General features: G+C 39.0%; 1 protein-coding gene across 1 annotated transcript; it reads right to left on the bottom strand.

Moving 5' to 3' along the window:
- Positions 1 to 1,940: 1,940 nt before the first annotated feature.
- On the bottom strand, positions 1,941 to 17,619 carry EFCAB12 (EF-hand calcium binding domain 12). The gene is made up of 10 exons (XM_070933593.1): positions 17,280 to 17,619; positions 15,515 to 16,022; positions 13,876 to 14,061; positions 12,039 to 12,192; positions 11,237 to 11,451; positions 9,533 to 9,746; positions 8,852 to 8,984; positions 6,634 to 6,720; positions 4,485 to 4,592; positions 1,941 to 2,422 (listed from the first exon to the last, which is right to left on the bottom strand). Exons 1-10 carry the CDS (start codon positions 17,396 to 17,398, stop codon positions 2,164 to 2,166), a joined length of 1,983 nt encoding a protein of 660 aa, XP_070789694.1. The 5' UTR covers positions 17,399 to 17,619; the 3' UTR covers positions 1,941 to 2,163.
- Between the last annotated feature and the right edge of the window lie 685 nt (positions 17,620 to 18,304).

An 18,304-nucleotide genomic window follows, 5' to 3' on the forward strand; every position in this document is an offset into this window, starting at 1 on the left:
GGATTTTGAGCTTTCTCCTGCTTTAATTGGGCAGTTCACTCAGCCTGATTGGCTGTATGAGGCTGGTTTTGAGAATTGGTTTATTATGCTCTCAAATCCCCACCTCTGGGCAGTGTATTGTAGGGAGCTGTTAGGTTAGGGCTGTCAAACCTGTGGCCCGTGGGCCGGATGTCTCATGCGCTGGCCGCACCCACAGTTTAGTGAAGGGGGAAAAAAGTCCTGATACATCACGTTATGACATGAGTGTGCCAAATGGCACCAACAGCTGCACCTAGATTGTTTTCTTCTGGAAGAGGGGAAAGAATTCTGGCAGAAGACACAGCTAGGGCTTGTTCACACCAGTTAATGTAAGTGACCTTAATATTGCATAGGGTTGAATATGATTGTAAGAAAACCAAACTCCAATCACTTCACTTTGCCCACCTGTCTTCCAAGAAAAAAAAACTAGAGGGAAAGAGTGGCTGAAAAGCCCTTCTATTACATTAAATTTTCCAAGTTTGGCTGCAGAAGTCAAGCCAGGCTTACTGAAGTTTACCTATCCAGCAAAAATGGGGCCATTGAAGTAATATAGCCTTGCTAGTGGTCTCCTAGTATAAGGGCTCAAAGTATATCAGGCACTTCCTAAATGGAATTTTGTAATCCTACAAATGGAAGCTTTTAATCAGTATGTGAAATTGTGTGCAGCTACAATCACCTGTAAGATTTGACTGAATTTGTTTGATTTCATTAAGTGTGATGTGATAACAGGCTCACCACAAATATCAACAGGAAACACAACTGATCTCTGTAATGAAATGTTGGGCTTTTAAAGTTTGATCTTGAACTTATGCTTGAATGATTCTAGCAATGCAAGACTAATCTTTATCCTATTTGAGGAGTACAGAGTTATGTGTTAAATTTTGTGTATAACAATATGCAAAAACTCTTCAGCCATTTGGATCGAGAAAGCCCTGTATACTGTACAGGATTTCCATTTCTACAATGCAGTGTATTTATGTAGATACTACAGGATGAGACAAAAACTGACCACCTTCCATCTCCATCGGGAAAGGTTATGACGGGAGATGTCCATTTTAGGAAAAAAATAAAGGGAGGACATAGGTTGCAGAGGTGATATTCAGCAGGTTCTGACCAGTTCTGGAGAACCAGTAGTGGAAATTTTGAGTAGTTTGGAGAACCGGTAAATATCACCTCCGACTGGCCCCGCCCTCATCTATTCTCTGCCTCCAGAATCCCAGCTAATCGTGAAGAAATGGGGATTTTACAGTATCCTTCCCCTGGAGTGGGGAGGGAATGGGGATTTTACAGTATCCTTCCCCTGGAGTGGGGAGGGAATGGGGATTTTACAGTATCCTTCCCCTGGAGTGGGGAGCGAATGGGGATTTTATAGTATCCTTTCCCTGCCACGCCCACCAAACCACGCTCACAGAACCGGTAGTAAAAAAATTTGAATCCCACCACTGATAGGTTGATAAAACTATCTGCAGTGTAGGAAGATTATAAACAAGGGAATTTCCTCCTCGTGAAGGGAGAGACCAGGGCAGCTTAGGGGCTTTCCAGATGTGATTTGTTGGTCACACTGGAAACGGAATGCTTAGCCAGTCTTGTGGCTTGATCCAACATAGTCCTTTTGCCTGAAGATGCCAGAACACAAAATTGGGACTTTCTGCCAACAAAATATGTCTTCTTCCACACAACACTTGCATCTCCTTCGACCTTCTCTGCAGTACCATTATTATAACAGTGTTTATACACCTCCTGAAATAACAGTGGGGAATGTGCAACCAAACCAGAAGAGTCTGTTTGACTGTCAAAGCTAATGGGAACCGTACTCCCATTTTAGAACGCTACCAATTTTCCACCCATTGAAAAAAATTGTATATTGTATTTCCTGTTTTGTGTACCTCTCTCTATTTCTAAGGAGGGAATAGAAGCAAAGCTGTTTCCAAAAAACCCAGGTTTTGGAACATTTCATTGAAAATCTGTAGCATTTTCAAGTGCTACATTTCGTTTACGCAACATGCTTAAAGTACATACAAATTGATTGATTGAAAGCCCCTTTCACCAGGCCATAATTTTGTCATATTGTATATATATATGGGACTATGACCCTCTATTAATCCAGTGGAGCCGATTTCTTGGTCAAGTTCTTCAAAAATGCCATCAAATGTAATAGTTATGTTTGCGAGATTCCGGATCCCCTAAGGTCGTGTATCCCTTCTTGTTGACCGGCCAGTTGCGGCGTGGAACGTTAATACCAGGATTGACCGGGCGGGTGTTAGAAACACGACTGAACAGAACTTCACTTCTATCTTGTCTTGATTCAGGTAGATACAAGTGCATCTTATCAAGAAGATGCCCCGGCCAGAAATTATTAGGGTTGGTCAAGGGATTCAGGTAGTGATACATTCTCCTCAGTTCTCTGCAAGCAAATAATATGATCATGAAACAATATACAGAAAAAATAAGGTGGAGATTTAATAAAATGAAGATTTGTCATTTTGCCAAAAAAAGAAAGAAAAATTTAGGGTTTGAACGTAAGCTGTGTTGTGGCTCTTTTGATTCCAAATTTGCCAGAATGCCACTATGCAGTGCAAGCAATGGTTTAGGTTTAATATGCTGTGTCAATGCAATTGACACTGAAATGCAATTGTCAATGAATACAAATGCAAATGTCAATGAAAAGAAGGACTAGGGGTGACATGATAGCAGTGTTCCAATATCTCAGGGGCTGCCACAAAGAAGAGGGAGTCAAGCTATTGTCCAAAGCACATGAGGGTAGGACAAGAAGCAATGGGTGGAAACTAATCAAGGAGAGAAGCAACCTAGAACCAAGGAGAAATTTCCTGAGAGTTAGAACAATTAATCAGTAGAACAACTTGCCTCCAGAAGTTGTGAATGCTCCAACACTGTTTTTAAGTTTTTAAGATGTTGGATAACCATTTGTCTGAAATGGTATAGGGTTTCCTGCCTAAACAGGGGTTTGGCTAGAAGACCTCCAAGGTCCCTTCCAACTCTGTTATTCTATTCTAATTAATATAAAATTCCTGTACAAGCACAAATAAAAAAAATTAAAGGGGAACTGACATTTTAATGTTGCCACCTTAATGAGAATGAATCCTAAATCAAATAAAAATAAAGTACTGTAACTTAAATCCTAGGTGCAAACTAAAAGGCTTGGGCCCAGCTGATCTGCAACACTGCCTCCTGCTGGAACTTACTTGCATCTGCATTTAATATGTGTCCTGAGAAATTTGATTGCTAAAGCAGAAACTACTTGAAACTGACTTGAAAAAATAAGTATATTTTAAAGCCAGCTACATTTTAATTTAAAAAATATAAATTAATAAAACTAACAAAAATATTTTCCTTTTATGAACTGTAACAGTAAGCAATTCTTTGCATGTATGGATTGATTGGGACAGGCACTCAACTTCTAATAAAATAAACAGATTTACATTTGCTTTTATTATCGTACTTCTATTTGGGTGCTGCATTTGAATATTTTAAAATTATTTTTGATTTGCGTGATTCTTAATAAGATTTAAATAAATTTCCTCAAATCGGGGCGTTATCTAGAGGTATACACATCATTTTCCAGAATTCTCCTGCTGGCGTGACCATTGCTGAAAATTCTGGGAATTCAAAGGCGTCTAGGTTGAGAAAATGTAGGTTCAATACATCAGATTTAATTACTGTCCATATGCCATTAAAATACATTGAAAAAAACCTTTTATCTCTTTCTCCATTTCATGCTCTACAACTCAGAAATGATTGTCAGTTGAATCTGACTTCTCTGGAGCTGATTTATAGGTACAGTGTTAAAGATGAGATGAAACTAATCAAGTTTGTGAGCTTATGAAGATATTAGACAAAGAAGATAAATTTATCAATGGCCAGTAGTTCTGAAAAATTGAATAGGGCCTTTTCTGTGTATTTGGGGTGGTTTAAGGCAAAACAACTTACCTTAAAAGGGAAGGGAAATTGGCATTTTCGGATGTTCATTGTTTTGAAATGGCACTATAAGTGCCCTGTGACACTAAGTCAGCTATTCTGCCCCTTAAAATCCACCCCAAATGCCACAATGCAGGGAGGGAGGAAACAAGTCTAGGATTCCCGCTGCAACTATCAAAGGATTTCAGGGTTTGCAAGTAGTCATTGTATACTTGACTTTGAGCATTGCCCACTATGATTTATGTGATATTAAAAAACAAAACATAATGCTGAAGTCCTCAGACTGGTAATCTTTTGTTTAAAATATTATTTAAAAAGGGAAGGATGTTGAAAGAAAGGAGATTAGAAACAGAAACTGGGGGTGGGGGGGAGGAGGAAGGAATTTTAAAAAGTTATGAATGAAAAATGGGAAGAAAGCGAATTATCAGGTGAACAAGGAGAATCAAGAATTTCTAACAATCCCTATGCCCACTTCTAGACAGATGTAGATCTTTAATGCCGAGTTCAACAAAAGAAATGTAATGTCATACCTTTCCATGTATTTTTTTGCAAACCCATCTGGACTCTCAGGCAAATTCTCACCAAGGATTTTCTCATTCCAAATATCCGATGGGGGTAGTATTCTTTTGGAGTGTTTACTGCAAAGCATAAAGAATTTCAATTTAGAATCAATCAGTATTATATAAAAAAAAGTTGGGCAGCTGGATGACAAAATAATAATAATAATAATGCCGTACTGTGGAGTGTATATTGGTGGATGAAATTAACAGGCTAGCCCAGTGCTCAGCAACTTTAAGATATGTGGACTTCAATTCCAAGGAAGTCGGTAGTTGAAATCAGGGGTGAAATGCTACCGGTTCGGACCGGTTCTCCTGAACCAATAGTAAAAAATGCTACCGGTTTGGGCGAACTGGTATTTCCAACGATCAGCTAGGTGACAATCAGCTGTGATGCACAATTTATATTAGCTAGAATCATCAGATTTCCTGCTTTCTAGCTAATCTAAATCACGTGGCACAGCGGATTCCCACCCCCCTCACTGTTCTACTTACTTTTGCAGACGTGGAAGGCTTCAAACAGTTTCTTTTTTAGCGCTGTGCGGGCGCACTTCAGGCGTGCATGCGCGCACAAAGTGCACGCTCGGTAGCAGACTCATAGAACCGGTAGCAGACTTCAGAGGATTTCACCGCTGGTTGAAGTCCAACATTAAAATTGCTAAGGTCAAAGAACACTGGGCTAGAATCATAGCCTCTGCTCTCAACATAAAGTCTCTGCTAAACTACCATTATGGTCAATTATTTGCTGTCCTCCAGCAAAAACTATCCCTAATTTTCTCTCCATCTGTAAGAGAAGAGATAAGAAGGGTACCTTTGTATGGCCAGCTGTCAAGGTAGGACAGCATGAAAACAAGACTCCCTTTAGCTTTATACCCTTTATACCATTTTCCTTCTTTTACTGTTACAGCCATGATCACAAATGGCTGGACAGCCCAATGCTGAAATAATCCAAATTTCCTTTGTAAATTAAAGCTAGAGAAAAGAGGAGAGATCTGCACATTTATATTCACATTCATTCACAGATTGCTAGTACATAGCAATCTAAATAGCTATACCCCAAAGAATCGGTTATATCTTTGCTATGATAACTTTGCCTAATCTACAAATAAATTGCATTTTATTTTTTTTTTGGCCAATTTGAGATTATTAATCCAATATACATTTCAAGTAATTCTATTGGAAGTGTATGAAATTCCCAGGATAATATTCCTAAAAGCTTGCCAACATTGCAAGTCTCTTAGCAAACTACCCAACTCTGTTAACACGAAAACCTCTGGAAACTGAAAACAAAATTTTAGGATAATTCAGTAATACCAGAGTACATTCCTAACTCCGTGTCTTGTCCCCTGAAAAAAAATACTCAGTTCAATCCTGTTGCAGAAATTTTGTTGATCTCACTGCAAAGGAATAGTCCATGAGAAGATGTTTGCATCTATTATTTCTATGGCAAAATACTTTTACCAATAGGATGAAGGATTATATAGAATAATATTGATTTACAACAAAAATCAATGTTATGTGACAGGTGAGCAGAAGTCCAAGAAAAAAATAATCATTTCTACAAACAAGAACAAAAAAAAAAAAATCAGTTTTGCAGAATGGCTAAGTCAAATCGAATCGTCTTTGATTTACGACTGTAATTGAGCCCAGAATTATGGTTATAAATTGTTGCAGTTGTAAATCTAGGCATCATGTGACCAGATTTGAAGTTACAACCATTTTTACTACAGTTGTTAAGTGAACGCAGTAGTTGTTAAGCAAATCCATTTTCTCCAGAGTGTTTTTTGCTGGAAACTAGAGCATTGGAAACTGGCAAAAAAATATGTTGCAAATTACATTAATGTGACTGTGGGACGCTGCATCCAGCCGTAATGGTAAATCAGTTGCCGGGTGCCCAAAATGTGATTGTGTGACCAGAGGGTGTGTATGTTGCCATTGTAATTCCAAAAATGAGTTGTAGATATTTGTAGGGGAAATTTCTTGTAATTTCAAATGAACATTAAGTGAATAATTGTAAATCGTGGCCTACCTGAATGGAAGTGAAATGAGAGTGCTTGTGGATACTGAAGCTCCATTATTCCAAGAGCTTTTTAGATAATAACTCCTTCTACTGAATACATACCACATCAGTTTCTTAAATTCCTTAAATGACTTCCAGCGGCACGCCCGAACTTGCTTTTTGACTGGTTTCTTAATTGGTTTTGGCTTTCTAGAAGAAGTAAACAGAAAAGGTGATCAGAAATTGAGAGATTAGGATCAGACCAGTCCTCCCCAAGCTGATGTTTTTAAGATGTGTTAAAGAGTATAATTCACAATATTTTTTATCCCAAAGGTGCTTTTTCAAGAGGCAATTGGACTTCCTTTCTTTGTTTTTCTTTGAAGACATTTCGCTTCTCATCCAAGAATCCAAAGAGCTGAAGAAGCTTCTTGGATGAGAAGCAAAACATCTTCAGAGAAAAAACAAGAAAATCCAGTTGTCTCTTGAAAAAGCACTTTTAGGACAACCATGTCATGGATGACTGAGACTCTCTATTGACATTTCCAAATTTTTAGATATTAATGGGGAAGAAGGCGGTTATAGTATGTTCAGAAAAACGGGATGGGGATCACTTATTCATGTGTCTCTATCACTTATGCCAAAGTAGATCAGGTAAGAAAAAGCAAAAAGATATATATACACAGCCCTTAAAAAAAAACCGCACAGAATATTTTGTGTTATGAAAATTTATCACCAGATGCAAGGACAAAACCTGTAAAGATGAATGCTCTGCATATTCTCTTAAGCAGAGCTAGCCACACGTTATGTTTTTATAGAGGCCAGCCAGAGATGTCTCTAGGGAAACATACATGCAAGGTATAACATGTGGCAGCCAGTCCTGATTTGTTCCCACTATATTGTTTCCAGAAGAACTCTGCCTCTGAACATTGTGGTTTATTCAATTATCTACCTTCATCTATAAAAGTTTTCTCGTGTCACAGCTAGAGCACTGAGAGAACGTGAACCTAGCTGATCAAAGGTTGATTAATGGAAGTTGAGGGAGCAACCAATTAAGCATTAATGTGTTGGCAACTTGAGAATTGGCATTGATGTATTAGCGGGCCTGCTTTGCCTACACAGAATTGTACGCACCCAATTCAGGCATCTTGGGAGAAACTACTTAAGGTCCCTACAATTGCCACATGGGGAGGACCAAGAATTGCAGATGCTGGGTTTTTTTTATGGCTGTGCCTATGTTGTGGGAAGTGCTTCCCAACTGACATCAGATTGGCCTTCTGAAAATTGTTAACGATCCATTGTTTCAGAGGGTCTATGGTGACAGATTATGCCAATGTGAGATTGGAGGTCCTTAGTGTTATTTTATAGTGGTGTTGATTTATGCTCTATTTTTATAGTGGATTTTTTGTGGCATTAATATGTTTGCTATGAATTGTCTACAGTTCAGCAGATAGTGATGGTTACATAAATTAGCATCCCTTCTGCTCAGTTTTTATTAATTGCAGTGTCAGAAAAGAGCAGCAATTATTTTACACAGGTGAGGTAGCTGAAGTCCTCAAGATATTGCTGGACCATAATCCCCACCATCTTTTACCACTGTCAAAACTGGGAAAAATTACTGGGAGTTGTAGTTAAAACCAGGAGAGAATTTGTTCTCTCTGCCAATGAGAGTGCATATCTTTTTTTATTTGGCCCGAGGGCTGCATTTGGTTTTTAAAAAGTGTGTGTTCTTCTTCTGTCCTATTGAAGTTATAATTTCATGACAAATTCTGCCTTCCGAGGATCATATCCAAAGCTTCTGGGAAGCCTATTCAAAGCTTTGGAGGAGCCACATAGCACCCCAGATTCTGTGTACCTATCTTCAAAGACATTTGCTCTATGTTAGGTTCATATGAAACTTAAATACATGAGGATTTGGAGCTTTTAAAATAAAAAAAGCAGTAACACGAAGAGGAAAAGCTAGAGAACAAAATGCTGTTGGGGTTTACTATTACAGAATAAATTTGCAGCTCATGCTTTCAGCTCTGTATCCTGCTAATTTATGCCAGTGTACAATGTTCCCAGTGGTAACATGTATACTTGTGATATCTTAGTTTTAGATAATGCAAAAATTAATTATTGACTAGTCCATAATAAGCATATTTGTTTGTCTATGTATATATACCCAACTGGAAGATAATTACTGCAATAGGAGAATAATCCAGAGTATATTTCTGCTCTTCAAAATAGCAGATAAAAAAACAAACAAACTCTGGTTTTAACAGTGATATGCTAGGCCAAGAAATTGTGTGAACGTGTATGCTGGTTAATTCATCTGTGTGTGTGCATGATAAATTAAACAAACCTTTCCTCAACCTTGAAAGGTTCTCCCTCAGATTCCCCCAGGTAAACAGCATTGTCAATATATCCTCCTGGTTGCCTCAACTTCCGGGTGTCCTTTCCGAGTCTCAGGAGTCTGTCTCCTGGGTACAGCAGACCTATGGCACACAATGTTTTTTTTTTTAAAGAACAAATGTAACATACTACACAGACTAGTAGTTTGTAAAAGACTCAATCTTTTATGACAGTCACAGAGCAGAATTAAAAATTAAAACATTAAAATAAAACAAAACAGAACAACATATACTACTATATTACGGTTAGCAGTGAGATCATCAACGGGTGGCCAAAGTCTGCCTAATTTTACAGAAAGTGTAGCAGAATTTAGCTATGTTCAAGGTGACTGTATCATACTGATCCAATAGTAACACCTATTTGCAAGAGAGATCAGAATTCCCCAGTATTTTATCAGGTGCTGAGTTATGAGTCTGTGAATCCTCATAGAGGGTACAACGTAAGAAAATATGAGCTGTCATTTCAATGGCTCCTTGCCCACAGGGGCATAATATCAGTTCATATGGGATAAACTGTGGAATATGCATCTGAATAATTTTCCCATATTGAATTTACAAAAGAGACTTGTTAAAGCTTTGAAGAATGTTTTGAGAAGGGAGAAAGAAAAAGAAAAAATACCTCTTTTTCATACCTCTTTTTAGCGCTCTTTCTGAAATTGGAATTCCATAAGCTTCGCAAAGCTTGACACACTGAAAGTAGACATAGTGGCATGCCAGTCGATGCTGGTCCACCAATTCTCCCATTTCACCCTCTAGGGAGCTTGGCAAGCAGTGACTATCGACAATTGGGTCTCCAGACCTCACTAGTCTGCACTTTTCCGCAAAGTCTAATGGACTCGTCTTCCTCTGTAAAAATAAGACAGTGTCTCTGTTATAAAATAATAGTGTTAGGCAATAAATTTTATTATACTGTTAAACTTGTAACATAGTGAGGAATGAATTAAAAGGACAGACTTTTTTTTTGTCCTACTGCAAGAAAAAAAAACCTCAGCTCTCTATGCAGACCTTTACTGAAATAGATTGAAAAATGTTTTTGCAAGATGTGAACCGGGGACCCTTGCTACATAGCAATAATGACGACTTTGCAGCAACTGCTCTAAACAACCAATTCTTAATGTCAAAGTCAAAGTCCAGCTTATAAAACTTCTTCCTTACTGCTAAGGGAAACTTTAGAGCAGGCCTGTCAAACTGGCGCCCCCCCTGGGCCATGCCCAACCCGGCTCCCTAAAGGCAAAAAACGTCATGATACGTCATGATCCGGCCCTTGATGCAATCGAGTTTGACACCCATGCTTTAGAGGGCATACCCACTATTACAAACAAATATTTTAGCTCAGGGGAAATCGGTACTCCATGGGGTCTTCCCATTTGCATTTCTGCCATTTCTGCATTTTATACTGAACAGGCATCGAGTGCTAAAGCTGTATTCTTATCATTATCGGGCGGGCGGAAGAAGGTGTGTTAGATATGTTTGCCGCCCTGAGTTATTTGTAAAAATGATAAATAAGTAAAAATAAATAAAATATCACCCATTATTCAGGAGGTAAGTCAGGGTGCCTGTTAGCATCAGGGAAAAGTGGCAATAGACAGTATAGATTAAATAAATTTAAAAAAAAATAGAGACCGTCAACAGGGAGAGCAGGTTCATAAGTGTATAGTTTTTAACCAACTCAACCAGCTTTAACTCAGCAATGGGGAAACCCATTACATCATCTAACCTGATTGAAAATAGGAAAACTGCTGTTCAAGATCCAGGGAAGTTGCTACTCCCTTAATAGAAAGATGATAGGATTAGTCAGCAATTATACATGCTGGGCTCTTCCACAGTGATAGAGCTACTTCTGTTGCCTACATTTAAGTGAACACTAATAGGGAACTACTTTGGCAGACATCTTTGTGAATGCTGCCCTCATTGGGCTTTTTTACTTTTTAACTCTTCTCTGTTGCTGTTTCTTTCCCCTACATTTCAAAGAGCCCTGGTGGCGCAGTGGTCAGAATGGAACATTGTAGGCTAACTCTGCCCACTGCTAGTTTGATCCTGGCTGGCTCAAAGTTGACTCAGCCTTCCATCCTTCCAAGGTTGGAAAAATGAGGACCCAGATTGTTTGGGGGTGGGGGGGGGGCAATATGCTGAGGCTGTAAAACACTATGAAACGGTATATAAATCTAAGTGCTATTTCTTTTGTTGAAACATTTAGTGGTTTATCCAAAGTGCTATAGAATGAAATGGCCTTCTGCCTATAATTCATCCTTACTTTATGCAACCAGCTAGTAGTCAGTTCCCATTATCCAAAGCAAATGATTTGAGAGTAGAGTCAGGCCACAAAAATACAGTACCTTTAGCCGCCGTCTGGTTTCCTTGTATCTCTTCCCAACTATTTCCATTTGGTTATAAGTTAAGTGCCTGCGATCTGGTTCAGTGTTGATGGGAGGAACTTGCAAATGGTTTAACTTAGGTTGACCAGCTACCTGAGAAGATATACTGGACTTGGCATGAGAAAATATATCTTCTTTTGCAGTGATGGATGCAGATTTTGCCACAGTCAATGGCTCTTTAGCATTGTTATTAAAACAAAGGAAAGAAAACAGAAAATAGATTATAAAAACATCAATATTTCTTTCTCCTCTACCCCCCCACCCCCGCCCCCCAGCAATTATTGAGCTGTTTTATCATGCTGGCTTCTACTTAGTTCAGGAAATACTTTCTCAGAAATTAGAAAAACGTCCTGTCTCACTTTGATTTTCAATAGCATTCACAATAATTACTAATCTGAACTGTTTTAAACATCTGTTAAAATAACCAAAACAACTAATACATACTGTATGAATATATATGACTGTTGCTTATTTCCTTACATATATTAAATTGCCAAACTACACCCAACCTATAGCCAATACCCATATGTCACTAACTGGAATATCAATTTTTCTTAAGTTATTTATATATTCCCCAACTTGCTATCCTTCAAATATGTTGGAATTACAGTCTAGAATTTCCAAATACAGTACCTTAAAAAACATCTTCGATATTTGTTTATGATGCCATCAGCAACTAAATCTGTAAGTTAGAACTACAGAGCATAAGTTATCAGGGACTGAAAACTATTCAATCATCTATATTGATTTAGTTATTTGTTACCTTGCTTTGGCTGTTTCCAGTTATCCCTTATATTGTCCATCCATAATCTTTGACATTCAGCTAAGTCAGCACCAGTTATAATATGTCCTTTCTTTGAAATGGTGAGAAAGACAACGATTTCTTCTAAGTCACTTTTACTGATAGGCACCTTGGTCTGGAAATAGATAGAGAATAAAAATAGCAGTTAGGTCTGAGACTTGACGTGATATAAAAATCCAAGGGGAAACAGCTATTTCAAAGATAACAATTTCTTACATAGTATCTTCTCAGTATAGCAAGATACAAACTTTCCACTTTCTTTCTTTTTTAAAATAATTTTTATTAAACAGTTTTGTCTCTAAAAACAACATAAAAAACAACCACAGATACATAAAAACAATACAAAACATAACAAATAGTACATACCCTCTAAGGTCATTTTACAACTTTCTGGATCGGCATATGTATTTTGCTTTTGTAGCTCTCTATTCTGTCATATCCATTTACTTCTCAATAGTAGTATAATAATGTTACATCAACTTATATGTTAACACGCATAATAGTATTCATTGTTCTTATCTACTGATTTATATTCATTTATATTTATCTCTTTGTTCAATGCTATTCAATTACTCCAATTTATCAAATTAAATTGTTTTCTGAAATTAAGACTTAAGTTTTAAGTCTTAATATACTCATTATGTCAATCCTACAGGAAATCAACGTGATTTGGGGTTGATTTGGAAGGACAGATACTGACACTAATGCTCAAATACTTTGGGCACCTAATGAGAAGAGAGGACTCATTGGAAAAGACCCTGATGTTGGGTAAGATGGAAAGCAAAAGGAGAAGGGGACAGCAGAGGATGAGATGGTTAGATAGTGTTATTGATGCAATAAACAGAATTAGGGCAAACTCCAAGAGAGAATGGAGGATGGGGAACCTGTTGTGCTATGGTCCATGTGGTCATGGAGAGTTGGACAAGCTTAGCAATTGAACAACAACAATACCCATTATGAAACTTTTAACCATCTAAAATGGATAAAAAAAAGAATCACATAACTGTTGCATTTTGGCAATATGATGTGGAATTGCACTCGGGACTGCAAAATAAGGGGGCTGCGGGTTGCATGTTTCCCATAGGCTTCCCACAACTAGCTTAACGCATTTTAATAAATCATAATGGGCGGTATTCAATATGTTTCTTCTCTTCTCTTACCCTTCCCCTCACTACCGTATCTATGGAGAAAAAATATATTGTCAGGAAAGCGAATGAGCAAATCAAAGCACTTATTGACCCCATGTGCAATTTTCCCCTATTAAGGCATCAAGAAAGAATCCCTACATTTATACTTATCTAACTATGTGATCGTGATGGCCACTGTGATGCAGTGGTTAAGGCATTACCGTAGGCTAGAAATGTGGGACTGTGAACTCTACTCCTGTCTTGATATCCCTGATATCAAGGTAGGTTAGCTTGGCCAGTCATTCTCTCTCTCAACCCCAGAAGGGAGCAGTGCAGGGGTGGGTTCTACTTACCTTTACTACCGGTTTGCAATGGGGCCATGCCAATGCGCTTTGCTCGCACTTCTGCACATGCACAGAAACTTCTGCACATGCACAGAAGCTTCCTGATGACGTCCGGGTCAGAGGGCGGAGCCTCGTGCCGGTTTTACTATCGGTTCTTGCGAACTGGTCCGAACCAGGGGCAACCCACCACTGCAGCAGTGGCAAACCATCTCTAAAATCTTGCCAAGAAAAATTCAGGGACTTGTGTCCAGGCAGTTTTCAGGAGTCAACAGTGACTCAAAGTCACCAAAGTCAACAACTAAGGAGTATAAGGGTTTTCCCACCTACCTCCTGGATAATTCTAAGGAAATCCACTCTTTTGAATTTCATTGTCCTGCTCCTGTCAGCTTTTTTGAAGAGATCCACAAGCTTGAGTTTTTGCTTATGCAGGAGGTTTTGTAGTGTAATAATAGATGGTGGATACGGAGCCCGAATAAGAGGTGTAGTTTTCACTGGTTCACTCTTTGGTGCGGTCTGCGGGAGAGACATCCAAACATTTTAAAAAGATTACACGCCACTTTGTTTTGATGAAACAGAAATGCAAATACTTGGTTAGTTCTTCAGTCAATCAAGCAACCATCAGCTGTATTGCAAAATACAAGCAGATTGGTGGACATATTACGGAAGGCAAAAAACAAACAGACAACTGGTCTGACATATGTCCTATTTTTATCTCATTTTGTGGCTTCACTGTTTGCATTCACTGGTCAAATTTATTAATCCAAGGGCTTTGGTAATAATAAAAAGTAAGAAGTAATTTTATCATTGCATTTGTTTTTGCTAGAAAGAAAATCAGAAACAAGACGGGCTCCAATATACTACGATAGTCCTCACTTAATGGTGTTCGCTTAGCAATAGTTTAAAATTATGTTGCCCTCCTTCCCCAAATGGTACTTATTACCAAGTTCCAGAGTTTTGATGCAGCACCCCCTCCCCCCACAGTTCCATGACTGCATTTTGGGCACTTGTCAACAGCCAGTTGCAGTGTTTCTCAGTCACATAACAACAATTTTTTTTGCTGGTTTCTGGCAAAAAAAAATGCCAAAAGGAATGAATAGACTAATTTTAATACTGTGACATTCATTTTACAACCGCTGCAAAAAAAGGGGGGGGATCCTAAAATCAGGTTGGTCATGTGGGCCCTTCAACTTATGATTGTCATGATTTAGAAATTCTGAGTTCCTTTACAGTCATTAACTCGATGACTACCTGTATATAAACACCAAGTCAATACAAATACATTATAGTCTCTTTCAAGACTAGGAATGAAATGTTCCAAAGTCTTCTGACTCAAAAAAGTAGGAGGAAAAGGCTTTAAATCTGAAAAAGGCATAGATACACAGGGCTTCATCTCTGGATTCTGCGATAGGCAGATATTCTCTGCACACGTGGCTTCTTTCTTGTCTCCAATAATTCATATAGCCATGCCTTTGCACCTACTGCTATAAACAAGTTCCTGAATACAAAATTCAGTGCCCATAGCGCTAAAGATTTATTGGTGGGCTTGGTATGAAGCCTGAAACGTGAGGTATAATTTTGACAGTTCCTTGGACATTGTAATTATCTACATATTAGATTTTTTTATGCTGCCCTTCCACTAAAAAGCTTGAGACACCCCATGTTCTTCTTGCCTTATTCTCAATACAGCTCTCAGACATAGGCTGGACTGAGAAAGGAGACTGGTTGTACAGCTGGCTTATAGTCATCCTCATAAACATCATGGATAACAAGGACTTTTAAATGACGCTCCCCCATTGTAGACCCAAACTCTAATCCACAAGTGGAGCCTTCCAGATGTGGATGAGGAACAATTTACGCCATTCTTCCTGCTGGACGGGCTAGCTTGCAAATGTAGTTCGAAAACATCTGGATGGTCAAGTCATCAGTTCTGAACCTTGACACCATGCTGACTTCCTACTACGCTTACCTTAACACTTTGGAGAGCCAGCAACTCGGCTTGAATTTTAGCCTCCTCCGCTTGTCTTTCTTCTTTTAATTTCCTCAGGATGCTTTCTTCTTGTTGAGTGAGAGGCTTCTTTTCAGTCAACCATTCCTCCAGATTTACACTGTTCTCCAACAGATTATGCAGTTGTTTTCTCTCCTTAATCCAAGCTTCCATATTTAGCAGGTCACTTTCCTCAGTGGAGATGCTCTCCTGGGCCTCTGGAGGTGCTCTCAACTCCTGAACTTTCTCTGCTTCACTGGGGACAGGTGGCCGAGGCTTGTGAATACTAGGAGCCACACTGTCCATCGGTGGTGCAATATGAATACGCCGTCTTGATTTAGGCGGGCCAAATCTATTTGATCTCAATTTAAGGGAATAATAGGGATATTCATTTCTGAGTTTATACTGTTTAAAGCAATGGTTTAAAATCCTGTCTGAGGCAGATTCTTTAGGAGATTCTTCAATTAAAATGGAGTCACTTTCAGTTTCACTGAAAAGAAGGAATTTGGGTAGAGTCAAAATCATTAATACCACGCATCCACCCTTTAAAAAAATACAATAAAATTAAAATACCTAATGGTACATCTGACAATATTAATTTCTGTAAATATTGTTTTCTTGGAGACAGAAATAACATAATCAGCCTAAGATTTCAACAGATATTTACAGATATGGATTTTTTCAGAAATTATAGAGATGGGATAAAATCTATTTATGAATTTTCATTTCTTAGGGGAAAGTGAGGCCACAATGCAAAAGTGATTTTCCGCATATTCCTCCCAAAGTTCAAATGAGAAAGGACAAAGCTTAAGTATGTCAACAAAATTGCATTAAAAATTGCCCAGGTAGAATCCAGTGTCTCTCCAGGCAGGGCTGGGACAGAATTCTCTGAAAGTTCCTGCTCTTGCATTGAACTTGATGGGTCCAAGCATATGAACTGTGGCTAACAGAATGCTTCTAATCTTGATTGGCAGGATCTGAAAATTACAATCTCCCACATATGGAGGGCATCTGGTTAGGAACTGCTTTGTAAAAAAATTAGTAGCGGATTGGAGATAAAGTGGCTTTATTTATTTGTATCAAATAAATTATTATTTTCTACAAATAAAGTAGCTAACCATATCTAAAACACTCCTTCCTCCTCCTACTTTCCCCACAACCATCACTTTGTGGGTTGAGCTGGGCTGAGAGTGACTGACCCAAAAGTCACCCAGCTGAGTTTCATGGCTAAGGCAGGACTAGAACTCACAGTCTCAACTTTCTAGCCCAGTGCTTTAACCACTAGACCACACTGGTTCTCTAAAAAAATTCCCTGACTCTTAAAACTATTCATTCTACCATTCAATGCCAAGAAATAAGAGACAGAACATTGTCCCAATGGGGTTTTTCCAAAAGGCAACTGGACTTCCTTGGTTTTGTCCTTGAAAACGTTTTGCTTTTCATCCAAAAAACTTCTTCAGAACTTGGACAAGAAGCGAAACGTTTTCAAGGAAATAAAAAATCCAGAAAAGTCCAGTTGCCTTTTGAAAAAGCCCCTTTGGGACAATCAGGTCCTGGGATGATTGAGAAATCTCCCTAGCCATTCTAAACTCTTTGTTACCATCTAGCGGCCGTCCCGATTTCTTGCAATCACATCGCCTACTGATCACCCATGAGAAAACAAATAGAAAAATCTCCCCGTTGCCTCTTTTTCTATCAAGAGAGAGCTTTTATAAATCGGGAGGCCCCTTGCTGCAATTCTACCAACCGGAGAAACGAAGATATGGAGTCGTAGAGAGATTGCGATATGTAACTGTTCCCTGAAATGTCACTCCGGTTTCTCGTGCTTTGTGAAAGCCAGCTAAACTGCTCCATTTTGCCCGACATTGCGACGTTCTTCTAGAGCAGAAACTTCACCGTCGGCGTCTTCGGACCCGGGGGGAAAAACAAACAAATAAACAAAATATCCGCCGTTTTACTGAGCTGTGCAAAAGACAGGAAAAGCCCGCCGTTCTCTACAATTCTGGAGTCGAGGAAAAAAAAGAGAAGCAGGAGGGAAGAATCCTCGTTCCCAAGCTTTTTCTCTATCAGCTGCGGGGTAAAATGACCTGACAACGGTGCCCCACCTCCCTTAACGCACCACCATTAGAGCATAAGGCAAAAATGAGTTTTGGCGGCCACCAAGGCAACGGGCGGACGGGCTTGGCTTGTAGTTGATTGACGCAGCGGGAGAAGATCGAACGTTGTGTCGCAAAGCCGCGGGGACGCCCTTGTCAATTTCGTGCCGGCCTTTCCCGCCTCGGCGCTCCCGCCCTTTTCATCCCTTTGGGTTGTTTTTTTTAAGGGCTGGGACTGGCAATTAATAGCAGCACAACAGGGACAGGGAGTAAATCCTAGCTGGCGTCACGCGTTGACGACCCCCTCCATTCATGACATACGTACTGGATCTTGAGGGAGAATAGCCATTTATGGGGTGGCTAATGTGTCTATGGCGCTAATCAAGGTTCATCTACTAAAACAAGTTCCAGTGACGGGGGGAATAGCTTTCCATGCTGTCTAAAATCATGGTTTGCAAGACCAAAATAGCCGGGTACAATATTGTATACCTAATTTGACCCATTGTGTGAACTAGTGACCGGATCAAGATTTATCATGAACCAAATAAGCCTTTTCCTGGTTACTGCCAAACCATTTAAACTAAAACCGCTGAAATGATAAATCCCACCTAAAAAAAAACCCCAGATACAGCATGAGATTTAAATTACTTTGCGGTTCAAAATGGTAGTAAATATT

This window comes from Pituophis catenifer, unplaced genomic scaffold (assembly GCF_029215685.1).
Source record: "Pituophis catenifer annectens isolate HBS135680 unplaced genomic scaffold, rPitCat1.0.hap2 SCAF_2, whole genome shotgun sequence".
In the NCBI taxonomy this organism is placed as follows: domain Eukaryota; kingdom Metazoa; phylum Chordata; class Lepidosauria; order Squamata; family Colubridae; genus Pituophis; species Pituophis catenifer.

Coding starts and splice junctions, on each gene's coding strand:
- EFCAB12 (XM_070933593.1), bottom strand. CDS start 17,398: ATGTCGGGCAAAATGGAGCAGTTTAGCTGGCTTTCACAAAGCACGAGA. Junction 12,193..13,875: donor TCCTTAGAATTATCCAGGAG/GTAGGTGGGAAA, acceptor ATCTATTTCCAG/ACCAAGGTGCCTATCAGTAA. Junction 9,747..11,236: donor AAACCAGACGGCGGCTAAAG/GTACTGTATTTT, acceptor TTATTTTTACAG/AGGAAGACGAGTCCATTAGA.